The sequence below is a fragment of the Geotrypetes seraphini genome, chromosome 1, assembly GCF_902459505.1.
Source record: "Geotrypetes seraphini chromosome 1, aGeoSer1.1, whole genome shotgun sequence".
Lineage (NCBI taxonomy): Eukaryota > Metazoa > Chordata > Amphibia > Gymnophiona > Dermophiidae > Geotrypetes > Geotrypetes seraphini.
The window spans coordinates 509,317,423-509,332,161 of record NC_047084.1 but is presented as its reverse complement, the minus strand read 5'-3'; the positions used below and the strand labels follow the sequence as shown (position 1 = coordinate 509,332,161).

The 14,739-nt window shown below is 39.6% G+C and overlaps 1 protein-coding gene and 1 long non-coding RNA gene across 2 annotated transcripts in view; one reads left to right on the top strand and one right to left on the bottom strand.

Annotated features, from left to right (window-relative positions):
• Window positions 1-7,398: 7,398 nt before the first annotated feature.
• Window positions 7,399-14,739, bottom strand: part of LRRC2 (leucine rich repeat containing 2) — a 218,740-nt gene continuing 211,399 nt past the window's right edge. The window contains exon 9 of the mRNA XM_033928498.1: window positions 7,399-7,494. Within this exon, the coding sequence (XP_033784389.1) occupies window positions 7,454-7,494 (41 nt within the window). The 3' untranslated portion in view covers window positions 7,399-7,453. The remainder of the gene's footprint in view (window positions 7,495-14,739) is intronic.
• Window positions 13,072-14,739, top strand: part of LOC117352216 — a 30,629-nt gene continuing 28,961 nt past the window's right edge. Inside the window, exon 1 of the long non-coding RNA XR_004537619.1 lies at window positions 13,072-13,117. This is a non-coding gene — a long non-coding RNA (uncharacterized LOC117352216). The remainder of the gene's footprint in view (window positions 13,118-14,739) is intronic.

The following is a 14,739-nucleotide window of genomic DNA, read 5'->3' as shown; positions in this document are numbered from 1 at the left end:
ACTTTCTCGGAATATACCACCCCTTACTCAGATTTGATTAGCACACTACTGGAGTAGGGGTCCTGGATCTCTTCCTGCAGTTTGGCATAGTTTGGCAGCCTAATCAAGGTTTGCCAGTCTGATTCACAGCTGTCATTTGAGGCACAGAGTGCCCTAGAAGAGAAGGGATTGATCACTAGGAAGACTTGATCCTGCTCCTCTGACATTAGGATTAATAGAATGAAGCTGCTACCAAAGTACAATCCTAATGGGGAAAAGACCTACAAACTGGAAGCAATGGAGCTGATGATACCTTAAGTAAAAGGAGGTAGAAACCACCCAGGATCTTATCAACTTGACTATTCTAAAGAGAAAATAAGCACTGAGGAACATAGAGCCACAAGAGCATGAGGGGAGATACAAATGCATAAGTACATAGATGTCACCATACGGGACAGAGCAAAAGTCCATCAAATCCACTATCCTATTTCCAACAGTGACCAATGCAGGTGAGAAGTACATGGCAATCCAAAAAAGAGTAAAATAGATTTCTTGCTGTTTATCCCAGGAATAGGCAGTGGATTTCCCCAAGTACACCTTAATAATTGTTTAAGGACATTCTAAAAACATGTCCAAACCTTTTTTTTTATTAGCCCTGCTACACTAACCACTTTTATTGCATTATCTGGCAAGGAATTAGACATTGAATGAAATATTTTATCCAGTGTGTTTTAAATTTACTACTTAGTGGCTCCATTGCATGCTTCCTATCCTTGTATTTTTGGAAAGAGTAAACAAGTGATTCACATCTACCCATTCCACTTCACTCAGTATGTTATAGGCCTCTGTCATATCTCCTCTCAGCTATCGCTTCTCCAAGCAGGAGATCCCTTACCCTAACCGCTTAACCTTTCTTCACAGGGGAGTTATTCTATTCCCTTTATCCTTTTGATTTCCCTTCTCTGTACTTTTTCTAATTCCACTTTAAGAGCATTTTCAAACCACTAAGGCCTAGATTCACTAACAATAGCGACTCAATCGCTGTTGGCCAATTTTCCAACAGTGATTGATTCACTATTAAGTTTTCATGCAAATGATTTGCACAGAGGTTCAGATCATTTACATGCAAACTCTCCGACTCAATCGCTCAGTGAGCAATTAAGTCAGAGCAGAGCCCTGAAAGTAGTGACAGGAGAAGCAGCCTTCTGTCACTGCTGTCAGGGCTCCTGTCAACCGCCCACTGAACTTATGGCAGGAGGGATGCTCACTTCCTCCTGCCATCTGATGCTCCCTAAACTGTGCTGCTGAAAAATATGGCAGGAGGGATGCCTGCAGGGAGATTTCAGGGATTTCAGGGTGGCAGAGAGCAAGAGAGTCAACAAGGACAGTAGCAACTGGTCCTCAGCTTCATTTAGGATCGGCAAACCAAATCGGTGTTCCTTCTTCTGTTAGTGAATCGATGCCTTCCTATTTATTCATAGCATTTCCCCTCATTTACATGTGCGGATCGGATCGAAGATTGATCGCACAGCTGTTTAGTGAATAGAGTCGGGGAACAATCGGTCAGGAAACAATTGCAAAACCATCGGTACACAATCGTTAAGATTTGTGAATCTAGCCCTAAGACATTCCAAAAAACAGCATAAATCGGCACTTGGACATTTTTCTCATCAAAACATCCAAGTACCAGTTTTCAAAGTTGTGTATCCAATATTCAAGGGGGCATGATGGAGGTGTGATATGGGCAAGCTTAGCACTTGGACCATTTTTTCTTGGTGCCTTGGGTTTTTTGACCTGTTTCTGGAGTTATATGGGACACCAATTCAGAAAATTGCATTGGATAGACCACATCAGCTCTAACTTCTTAGATATGGTTGCTTTTTATGCCTTTGGGATAGTAGAAAAAACAAGGAAGGCAACCAAGTCACATCAAGGTCTGTGAGGGGGAAGCTCAAAGTGCCTAACTTGGCTCACAACTTGCAAACCAAATATAGTGTAATATGTCAAAGAACATGTCACATTATATGATGTTATAGGGTGCTCTCAGTGTGAACCCTCAGTGATAGGAGCACAGCTCCGACACTTCACTTCTGGGCCAAGGCCATAAGCCTCCACCCGCACACCATCATCGAGCGCCCTGTGTGTGCAGAAATCAAACCAATCAACAATCAAAGTGAGTAAATGAAACTCAACACAAGCAACCTGAGCGACCCCCACACAAACCCTGCCAGCCAAACCCCCTCAAAAAACTCACGCAAAATTACAAACAAAGTCAAAAACCATACCAAAAAGTGAAAAACATGTCCAAAAGAAACAATACTTATCCAAAACTGTCACACAAACGGAAAAACCGCGCCAGGAGGAGAGGTTCAACCGCGCTGGTTTCGGGAGGAGCCCTTCTTCAGGAACCTGGCCTCCAACAGAACACAAGCAGAGAGGAAGGCTGGAGGGCGGGATAGTAGAGCCAAACATGAACACTGGGAAAACTAAGATTGGCCTCCGAGGGAATATATGGTGGTTAGAGGACAAAATGTAATCAATGAACCTTTGGTAGCATGAGATAGAATCATACTGCCACCATTATACTGTATATAAAGCTAGGCCTGATGAATTAATTTGTAAAAGCTTTGAATAAAGACGGTTTGTGTATTGAATACATAGTGCATATGTTACCTGGACTTAACATGGAAAAACTGAAGGCAGGAATTTTCGATGGTCCACAGATCAGACAACTTATAAATGACCCACATTTCATAGCATCAGTGAATGAAATCAAATCACATGCCTGGTCTTCATTGTTATGAAAAACTTTCTTGGCAACAAGAAGGCAGATAACTACACACAATTAGTAGATATGCTCTTTCATTTCAACAGGCTTGGCTGTAACATGAGTATTAAAGTCCATTATCTGCACAGCCACATCGTTTTCCAGAGAACCTTGGTGACTTAAGCGGAGGAAAGTGAAAAATTTCACCAAGATATAAAAACAATGGAAGCCAGATACCAAGGAAGATGGGATGCACTCATGATGGCAGACTACTGCTGGAATCTTATACGGGATTGCCCTGGCAGATCCCACTCTCGGAAATCTTACAAAAGGAGATTCATGTGTGTCAAATGACCGTAAAGTTTGTATCATAAACTTCTGCTTTTGGTATGAAATAAGTAGATCTTCATGTTGTATATTTTTCTTTTAATTTTTAATATGTTTCCTTCATGCTTAAAAGATTTTAATTTAAACACTACATTAGACTAGCCTGATTTTTTAATGGGCGAGCAGAATGAAGAGTAGTATATGTCACATGTTCTGAATCTCAAAAACTAGAGCTGACAGGAGAAAACTAGAGCTGACAGGAGGCACCAAAATGAGTGTTGGCAAATGTAATCACCACTTTTCCTAAGACGTCCAGGACAGAACTTAGATGTCTGAGGCTAGACCTGTTTTAAAAGTGTCTAAGTAACAAAAAGGTACCCAAACTGACCATATGACCATTGGAGGGATTGAATAATGACCTTCCCCTCCCCCCCCCACACACACACATACATTCCCACAGTGGCCACTAACCTCTTCCCACCCCCACCCCCAAATATCTGTATAAAACAGTACATATCTGTCTCTATGAGAGCTGCAGATACTTTGGCCAGTCCCAATAGAGCTCAAGCAGGTCTGGTGGGCAGGGTAGTGGACTGCAGAGAAGGGGACCCAGGCCCATATGCCAACCTAACTACTACACTTATGGTGGAGTCCTCCAAAACCTTCCCCAAACCCACTATACTGCCTTATAAGTGACACCGTCAGATAAATCCGAATGGGGGCACTGATTGGGGGCAAAAAGTTGAGTGATTAAAGAAAGTATGTCATATCAAATAGAAAATCACTCTTGTAAAAAAATAGAACTCAATACTTAAAAAATGTATCAACTGGTAATGAAACTAATGCTCAGAGACTCAAATGCAATAAACAGGGGAGAACCCCGAAACTACTGCCTCACCACCCAATCATCGCATGTTCAAAAGACTTTAGTTGATATCAAGAATGTTATATTTTCTTATAGCGCTGTGTACCTCACAGTCTACTATATTCACATATGATTAGAGTCTTAAGTAGCAAACTTATCTTAGCTTGCAGGTTCTGACGTTGCACATTTTGATCCTGCGTCAGGGAACTGATAGTACAATACAGAAGGTTTATAATTTAGGCGGTGTAGTCTCAAAAAATGTTGCCGAACATCTCAAATAGTAACTAACAGGTTTACTTCCTCCTTTTATTGATTGGGTGGTGAGGCAGTAGTTTTGGGATTCTCCCTTGTTTATTGCCTTCGAGTCTCTGAGCATTAGTTTCATTACCAGTTGATACATTCTTCAAGTATTGAGTTCTATTTTTTACAAGAGTGATTTTCTATTTGATATGTTATAAATGACACCTGCAGGCATAAGCCTATTGGGGTGAGAGACAAGTGGGTATAGTAGGTTTGGGGAGGAGTTTTGGAAGGCTCAGCATAAATTATAAGGGGTACTGGTGAGATGTACATCTGGCACCTTTTATGTGAAGTTCATAGAAGTGCCTTCTAAGGTGCCCCCACTGCTCTGTTGGCATGTTTGTGTAGCGAGTCTATTATAGTGCTGGCTCCTCCCATGTCCAAATGGTCTGGATTTGAACATTTTGAACTTGGACAATTTTGTGGTCATAAATGGCCCAATAAATTAAACATCCTAAGGATGGACATCCTGGTGACCACAACATCTAAATAGGTAATATTAGTGGGGGTGGGGGAAATGTAAATGTCTAGCGGTTTCACTGTAAAATGATCTAATTATGAGGATAGAAAAGGGGGAGTGTAACTTCATGCTGTTGTGTCTGACTGTGTCTCTGTGTGTCTTTCTGTGTCTCTGTGTGTCTGTCTGTGTTTGTGTCTGTGTCAGAAATCTGTCTGTGTTTGTCTCTGTGTATTTGTGTGTCTGTGTCTCTGTGTGTCTGTGTCAGAAATCTGTTTGTCTCTGGCTCTGTGTGTTTATGTGTCTGTGTCAGAAATCTATCTGTCTTTGTGTGTCTGTGTCAGAAATCTGTCTGTGTCTCTGTATGTCTGTGTTTGTTTGTCTGTATCTGTCTCTGTGTGTCTATGTTTGTGTGTGTGTCTGTGTGTGTGTGTGTCTGTAACTTCATACTGTTGTAGAACTAAATAGTCCTGAGGAGTCTATTACAACTTTCTATCAGCTTAAACTTTCTTCTTGCAAATGGTTTCAGTGCTATGACACCTACCTGCCTCTTGAGAAATATTTCTACTGCATTACCTTTTAGGTTTCTGTTTGTTTTGATCCTTAAGACTGATCCTCCCTCACCTTGTTCTGTGAATTCCTGCTTAGGGAGGCTGCTTTGATTCCCACCACTTTCCCGCCAGCCCTACAGTTTCTTTTCTTCTCACTAAAGAGGTTGATTAGAGTCTTGAAATCTCATATCCTCATTTGGTCGCAAATGATGCTACATTCCTGCAGGTGACTTTCATCTGCAATAACATGTGTGTTGGTTTTTAACATGTTGTTAATCTGGATGTGCAATGTTATTTTTATATCTAATCCTATAAAAAGCTAGGAAACAGTAGAAAATGAACTCTGGTTTCATGAGGTTCTATTTAATATTCCAGTTTAAGAAAATTGTAAAAGTCTATTTCCTCTTCAAATGTCATTGTGACTCAAAATAATAAACCAAAACTCTATTCACTGTACAGAGTCACAAGGAAAACAGTCCCTGCTCAAAAGAGCTTACACTCTAGGCAGACAAACAGGATCAATCCTCGATTGTGTCTTTCAGCAATAGTACCTCAGAATGATTCTCAGCAACACACGGTATTCCTCAAGGGTCCATTCTCTCATCTCTGTTATTTAATATTTTTCTTGCACCCCTGATGACTCTTTGCCAATCCATTGGCTTTAACGTATTCGCTTACGCTGATGATATTCAGCTTTTACACCCGTTAGACTCCAACAACAGCAATCAATAAGAAACTCGAACAGATGGCTTGACGCTAATAGATTAGCTCTCAATGTTAATAAATCAAATGTTATGCTCTTCCCCTGGAAAGATGGTCACAAGCTCATGTTCCCAATTACTATCAAGGGTTCCATCCTGCATTCAATCAGTAGCATTAAGATCCTAGGGGTTATTTTCGATTACAAACTGACTTATCATGAACATATTAGTAGTATTGTTAAATCTACCTTCTTTAGACTGCCTCAAATTCGTTCAGTTTCTAAATTCTTATGCCCTAAGTCACTTAACACACTAATTCATTCTCTGGTGATTTCAAAAATTGACTACTATAATGCGCTATTTAAAGGAATTGCCCAAAAAGAAATCAGACGATTACAGATCATTCAAAATGCTTCAATTAAACTCATAAGGAAAGCCAAGAAATTCGACCATGTAATACCTCTCCTTAAGAAAGCGCATTGGCTCCCAGTTGCTCACCGCATAACATATAAATTAAGTCTGCTGACTTTCAAATCTCTTCTTTATAAAACTCCCACCTTTATTCATAGATTACTGATTCCCCATACTTCTACAAGATTACTCAGGTGTACCGACCAACATCTATCAATAGTTCCCTCACTCAAAAACATTAATATTCGGCGGCAGTTCATCTTTTCTGTCACAGCCCCCCAAATATGGAATTCCCTCCCTATTTACATACGGGAAAAATGCAATTTAGACAGAGTCAAGAGCAAGTTAAAATGCTTTCTTTTTAAAGATGCATTTGACAGCTAGAAATCTAGATTAGGAGCCTTAATTGAATCTTAGTTCCCAATTTTATTTTATTTTTAAACCCACTGCTTTCCCCCCTCCTACTGTTTTTTCCCTTACTTGTCTTATTTACTATCAATAACTTGTATTTCTTTCCCCATTTTTTCCTTTTGTATTATATGTTTTGTCAGGTTAGTCATATTTATTTGGTTTGTTTCCCCCAGAAACTTGTAGTTTTACTGTTTTTGTACATCGCTTAGAATTTTGAATAAGCGATTAATCAAATCTATAATAAACTTGAAACTTGATGTCATGGATACAGATAAGGGAAAAGGTTAATCTGCTGGCTGGGTTGATGAGCAGTGGGGAGTAGGGTTATGGATTGAAAGTTATATCACAAAGGTAGGTTTTCAGTCTGCTTTTAAACAAGGGAAGGGAAGGGGCTATTCTCCATAAATGGCCCCCCTGGAGTCGGTATCCTCTATATATCCCCCCCCCCCCCACACACACACACACACATCATTGCATTTACCTGTTGGTGTTGTTGCTAATTCGCTATAAGCTGATCAGGAACGAGGCCTTAAGCATCTGTGCATGCTTAAGGACTGCCAGCTCCTGCCCCCTCCAAGATTCTCAGAGAAGGCGGGAACTGGCTGCCTTTGAGCATGCGCAGATGCTCAAGGCCCCACATCAGATTATCATATAGAGTCATCGGCGGCAGCAGCAGCAGTTTCTTTAGCGTTGAATGGTAGGGCAACTGATCTGCAAATGAAAAACTGACAAAAGAAGAGCAGAGCAGAATGAAAAGTAGTCCAAAGATCTACAATACTTATCACAACAAATAGTATGGATAAAAGAAACACTATATTGTAAAAGTTTCAAGCCTTTGGCACTTCCTTGTTTTAGATGAAATTGCCTGGGAACTGTCAGCCTAGATGATGTTTTCAGTAAAACTCTCATTAGATTTATAAACATCTTTTTTGGTACCACTTGGCATGCCTTATGTTAGTTTATATTCTACAAGAGTGCCACTTGATTCATTTATTTGTCCTTTAAAAATGCTGGCTTTTGAAATATCAATTTTTCCACTTTCATATTGTTGAGGATCTTTCAGCTCTCATTGACAAAAAGTTAATAAGGAAAATTATCATTAGAGTCTAGAAATATTTTTCCTATTAACTTTTTGTCAATGAGAGCTAAAAGTTCCTCAACAATACGAAAATGGGAAAATTGATATTACGACTAAAGATAGGCAAATGGGGTTATTTAATAAAGTCATTTTCAGGCATAAATGTGGCCATTTACACATGGAAATTGCTCATTATAAAATCTGTAATAGACAAACAAAATTTTTTTTATATGGATTCCACACTTCACAATATTAATTGCACTCAAACATGAAATTCACACCCAGTTGTTATTCAATTAATTCTTGCAGGAAGATTATATCTTCTTAATCTGTTGCCTGATCATGAAATGTACAGATACGTGGGTGCAGGGACATTATGCAAGATCTGTGAGTGGATTTGCACAAGTCAGTGCTTCTTAAGCCTGTCCTGGAGGACCCCAGCCAGTCAGGTTTTCAAGATATTCCTAAAAAATATACATGAGACAGATTTGCATGCCTGTCACCTCTATTATATGCAAATCTACCTCATGCATATTCATTAGGGATATCTTGAAAACCCGACTGGTTGGAGGTCCCCCAGCACAGGTTAAGAACCACTGGCACAAGGCATTAGTGCAAGCTACAGCCTGAATGTTGAAAGCGATGGCCATGGAAACCACCAACAGTATCAAATCCTGGCTTATTGTGTTAAAATTTATGGCAAGGATATCTAGTCTTCATAGACTGGTTCACCCAAATTTCTAATCTCAGCTTATGTTCAAGTCTTTTAATTTAATAATGTGTATATAATTTAATAATTTGTAGTCTGTATATCCTACAATTCTATGCAGATTACAAACTATTCAGGTACTCAAGCATTTTTCCCTAACTGTCCTGGTGGGCTCCCATTCTATCTAATGTACCTGGGGTAATGGGGATTAAGTGACTTGCCCAGGATCACAAGGAGCAGTGCGGGATTTGAACCCACAACCTCAGGGTGCTGAGGCTGTTGCTCTAACCACTGCATCACATACTCCCACAGTCAACATTTTTCCTCTTTTTGGGGGGAAAAGGGGTCACCTTGGTTTATATTCGGTTCAGTTTATAATCGAGTATATATGGTAACCAGTTAACGTGTTAATGTGATTTGGAGTGGAGTGGCAAAGCGGCCTAGCAACCCCACCTGCTGAAATGGGCTTCTATAGAAATGACGACCTCAGATGGAGGCAAACTGCTCGTGTGCTGCTTGTACTCATGTAAATCCACTGAGACTGCACAGTGGCATTCCTGACAGGTGGAGATAGGGAAGTTTCTCTTTGCATGCATAATTTTGATAATTTGAGCATACCTTTACCTGAAAACTTTTGGTTTGCTGCCTTTAATCCAAAAATACAAATACAAAAAGATCCCTTTTAGCATCACAAATAATTTTGTTAATTGGCTCTTTTTAAAAATTTCCCAATGTGCTGGAGGGTCATTTTCGAGTGTCCATTTTAGACCACGGAGGATCTAAATCTGAGTGTAGACATTTTGCGGAAGATGCACAAAAATCCAGTACCAAATGTGCCCATTTTCAAAACTGCAAAACATCTATCTTTTTTTTTTTCAAAAATGTATGTGTTTATACTCTGCGTATTTATCTTTTTGAACCATTAAAAAAAAAAAAACACTTCCAAATAAAAAACACACAGACAAGCCATTGGGATGTAGAAGGGGCCAGCATTTGAAGTAGACTGGTCACATAGACAATAATAATAATAATAATAGTTTATTTGTATATATATACCGCCATACCTGAGAGTTCTAGGCGGTTTACAACAGCAAGAAAAAATACAACAATTTCAAATAAGATAAAAAATTTTAAAATTAGACAGTAAAATGCATTAAGAGACCAACCTATTGAATAATTGTGTTTCTATCTGCTTTCTAAAATCAAGATAGGAGAAAGCTTCTAACACAATTTAGCAAGCCATGTATTCAGTTTGGCCACCTGAAAGGAGAGAGTTCTCTCGAGGGACCTCTTGTAGCGAACAGATTTTATAGAAGGAAAAGCAAACAAATGTACTCTTCGAGAGCTCTTATTTGTGTTTCTCAGAGTAAAGTGTGTGTGTGGGGGGGGGGAATTAAGATAGGCTGGTAGCATGCCAAATACTGCTTTATTACAGATACATGGAAACTTAAACAAAACTCTGGATTCCAATGGCAGCCAATAAAGCTTTTAATAAAAAGGTGTGACATCTTCCCATTTTTGTAGACCAAAAATGAAGCGTATTCCGAACCACCCAGATGTCCCAGCAGAGCAGTGGAACACTGCAATGAACTTCACATAAAAAGTCTCAGGTACATTTCTCACCATAGCCCCCTTATATTGTATGATGAGCCCTCCAAAACCTATTGTGCCCAACTGGATACTACACCAATAGCTCTTATACCTGTAGGTACAATGGGATTAGGATGGGGATTGGAAGGCTCACAAATTTTACCATATGTGTAGTGGTTAGAGTAGAGTAAGAGCCTGAGTTCCCATCTCTATGGTTCACTTCTATGCCGCCCACCAGGCTTGCTGCTCTAATAGTATTAGCCATAACATCTGAAGCTGTCATTCAGGCAAGTATGCACTGTTTCATTGAAATATTTGGGGGGGTATGGAAAGGGGTCAGTGACCACTTGGAGAGTGTGGGGATTATGCTTACATCATCTGGTCAGTTTAGGCACCTTTATGGCACTTATTCATTGTGAACATTGGTCTAAACCCAGACCTCCAAATTGTGCTCTAGACATGCTTAAATGTTCGATTATGGCAGAAAACCATCCAAGACATAAGCCCACCCTAGTCCTGCCTTTAACATGCCCCTTTGAGATTTAGATGAACTGCAGATAAACAGCATAGATATCCATCTAGAATACAGGTTTCAAAAATAGTGAATTAGAAGGGTTTGAGAAATTCTGTCTGCCCTTTTATGCCATTTTTTCATTTTTGGGTTTTGTTTTGTTTTGTTTTTTAAAATGAGTCCTATAGTAATATAGTAAATGATGACAGATAAACATATGAATGGTCCATCCAGTCTATTCAACGTGATTTGCAGTTCTGGTCGCCGTATCTCAAAAAAGATATAGCGGAATTAGAAAAGGCACAGAGAAAGGCGACATAAATGATAAAAAGAATGGGATAACTTCCCTATGAGGAAAGGCTAAAGCGGCTAGGGCTCTTCAGTTTGAAGAAGAGATGGCTCGGGGCGATATGATAGAGGTCTATCAAATAATGAGTGGAGTGGAAAGGGCAGATGTGAATCGGTTGTTCACTCTTTCCAAAAATACTAGGACTAGGGGGACATTCAAAGAAGCTACTAAGTAGTAGATTTAAAACAAACCGGAGAAAATATTTCTTCACACAACGTGTAATTAAACTCTGGAATTCATTGCAAAAGAGAATGTGGTGAAATCAGTTAACTTAGCAGAGTTTAAAAAAGGTTTGGATAATTTCCTAGAAGAAATGTCCATAGGCCATTGTTGAGATGACTAGGGGAAATCCACTGCTTATTCCTAGGATAAGCAGCACAGAATCTGTTGGGATCTAGCTAGGTGCTTGGGACCTGGGTTGGCCACGGTTGGAAACAGGATATTGGGCTTGACAGACCTTCAGTTTGTCCTAGTATGGCAATTCTTAGTTGTACCTGCTGCTCCATGCGGCTTATACTAAGTGTGAAGTTTGTGGTTTCTGTCAAATACTGCATTCCTTTCTGATCATCAACCAAAGAGCACTGAATGGAAAGACAACATTTACTTCCATGCTATAAATTACTCTTGCTGTTCTAAAAGCAAATACAATTCATCAAGAAAATCACTATTTGCAGGTCCTGTAATTACATCTCCTTTCAGAAAGGAATGCAGTCTTTAAAAGAAACCACACACTTTGAAGGACACAAAAAGTTGGAGCAAACAGATGCTCTTTCATAGAATCATGGCCAACTGTCTTGAATCTACTGTTTTTTCACATGCATGGTCTACATCAGTATCAATCGACAGTGCAATGCCTTGACAAATCCATCTAAGCATCAATTTGCCACCTAAGTTGAGAAATTTCAACACACAAGTTCCTCAGAATGCCACACTAGATATTCGTGTGGTAGCCGTCCTCATAGGAACTTTTAAGTGTGTGAGTTTGTTGTTTTCTAACGTTTCATAAAGTGCAAGTGCTTCAATAAATAATTATCATTTTTGTTGTATTTTTAAATCATTATCATTTTTGTTATATTTTTAAAGAATTACTGCAAAAGCAAATACTTAGCTTTATAAAACTGGGTCTGCCTCAATCCCCACCGATGCGTTTCATAATTTCATCAGGGTCAGGGATAGGGAGAGCTATAAAGAATAGATAATAAAAAAAGTTGTTAATAATGAAAAACCCCAGTAGACTGAAAATTTAAGACTAAGCAATTGCTACATATCTTACCAGAGCAGTTTGAAATCTGAGCATATTGCTAGATCCCTGTTGAGAGTGCCGGGTTTGTAAAATGGCCGCGGCATAGAGGTGGACTTGATAAACCAAATCCCCGGATCATGTGACCCCATGGTGGCCAATGAACAGCTGACAAGACATTTTAGACTAAATGGATAGGACTGAACCAAGGAACAAAACAGGGAGAGTCACAAGGCTGTTGTTAACCAATCACTGGTCAGATTTAGACCATGGAGATACATTGTATTGAGCTGATACATCCAGCGAAGCTCTTTGATGTTTAAGTTATGTTCAAGATTTCCTCCCTCCCACCCGACATGAACACTATCAATGATGCGCCATTTGAGGTCATTAATTTTATGTTTCAAAAGAGACCAATGGCGAACCAGAGGGGCCGTTTCTACCCCAGTGTTGACACGAGACTTGTGTTCATTAAGTCTGACATTCATTGGTCTCTTTTGAAACATAAAATTAATGACCTCAAATGGCGCATCATTGATAGTGTTCATGTCGGGTGGGAGGGAGGAAATCTTGAACATAACTTAAACATCAAAGAGCTTCGCTGGATGTATCAGCTCAATACAATGTATCCCCATGGTCTAAATCTGACCAGTGATTGGTTAACAACAGCCTTGTGACTCTCCCTGTTTTGTTCCTTGGTTCAGTCCTATCCATTTAGTCTAAAATGTCTTGTCAGCTGTTCATTGGCCACCATGGGGTCACATGATCCGGGGATTTGGTTTATCAAGTCCACCTCTATGCCACGGCCATTTTACAAACCCGGCACTCTCAACAGGGATCTAGCAATATGCTCAGATTTCAAACTGCTCTGGTAAGATATGTAGCAATTGCTTAGTCTTAAATTTTCAGTCTACTGGGGTTTTTCATTATTAACAACTTTTTTTATTATCTATTCTTTATAGCTCTCCCTATTCTTTAAAAATATAACAAAAATGATAACGATTTAAAAATACAACAAAAATGATAATTATTTATTGAAGCACTTGCACTTTATGAAACGTTAGAAAACAACAAACTCACACACTTAAAAGTTCCTATGAGGACGGCTACCACACGAATATCTAGTGTGGCATTCTGAGGAACTTGTGTGTTGAAATTTCTCAACTTAGGTGGCAAATTGATGCTTAGTGGGACTTTAGTATTGTTACTTTGGTGCACATTTTGATTTTGAGTTGACAAATCCATCAACATTAAATGGAGGAGCCAGTGGAAATTTCAACATGCTCATTCTAGTTACAAGAATATTTAAAATTTTGTATCACATGATACATCAAAAGTTAAAGTACACCAACATTTTATTACACTGTGCAATTATTTTATTTTAAACTACAATTGTAATGTGAGCCACATAGATTTAAATGGGTTTAAAATTTTAAAATAAATAAATAAATTCTAATTCCATGCTTCTAGACTAATTTCTTCTTTAGGAATGGTCTTGTTAAGTGGGAAAAACTTCAGAAGATTTGTTAATACACTTCTACCTCCAAATTTGTGGGTTTAGAACTCACAATTTTGGTTATTCATGGAGTTTCTAAACCCTGACCCACCCCCTCCTCCTGGACCTCTCCACACTGTACCTGGTGGCCTAGCGGTGAAGCGGGGCAAGAGTGATCTTCCTACGTTCCGGCCCCGTGCATAGATGTCAACAAAACTGGCTGCCGTGAGTTCCCGCTGTAGTCTCGTGAGACCACATGAATTCATGGCAGTCATTTTTGTTGATGGCTCTGCATGGGGCAGGAGCATAGGAAGATCGTTCTTGCCCCGCTTCACCACTAGACCACCAGGTAAAGTGTGGAGAGATCTGGGAGGCAGGAGGGTTTGCAGGAGTGGGTCAGAGTCGGGCCTAAAAGTTATTGGTGATTTTTCCATATTTGTGGCCTGGCTCTGCCCCTAACCCCCATGAATATGGAGGGAGAAGTGTATTAATTTCTTGCCTTCAACAAGTCAGGCAATATTGCTTTATATCTTAACCATTGCTGGTTAAAACCTTCCCCTAATTTTAGTTGTCTATGGAACAGATTACTGTGTTTTCAGAGCCACTAGAAAAAACTTGAATCCACTTTAAAGATTTTAAAGCAGCCTCATGTATAAATTGTTAGCCATTTTGGTCTGGATTCCCTATACGGCGCCTATATAGGCAGCCACCGATTGCATGTAAATCATGCAATGGTACCGTATACAGAATCGCACCTCCAGGAAAGATAGGCGACAGAAATGTAGGCCAAGGGTTTTCAAGGCCTAGAATTCTGGTGCCTATTTTTACCCTGAATTGTGCCTATCTAGGCACTTTATGTGCCTAACGCCATTTACGGTGTTAGCCATGCCCATAGGAGGCACAATTACAGCGCCTTTTGTTTAGACACCAGTAGGTGCTTTAAATTTCATGTCACGTACCATTTCAAATGGCATTTCACAGTTAACTTAGACACCTGT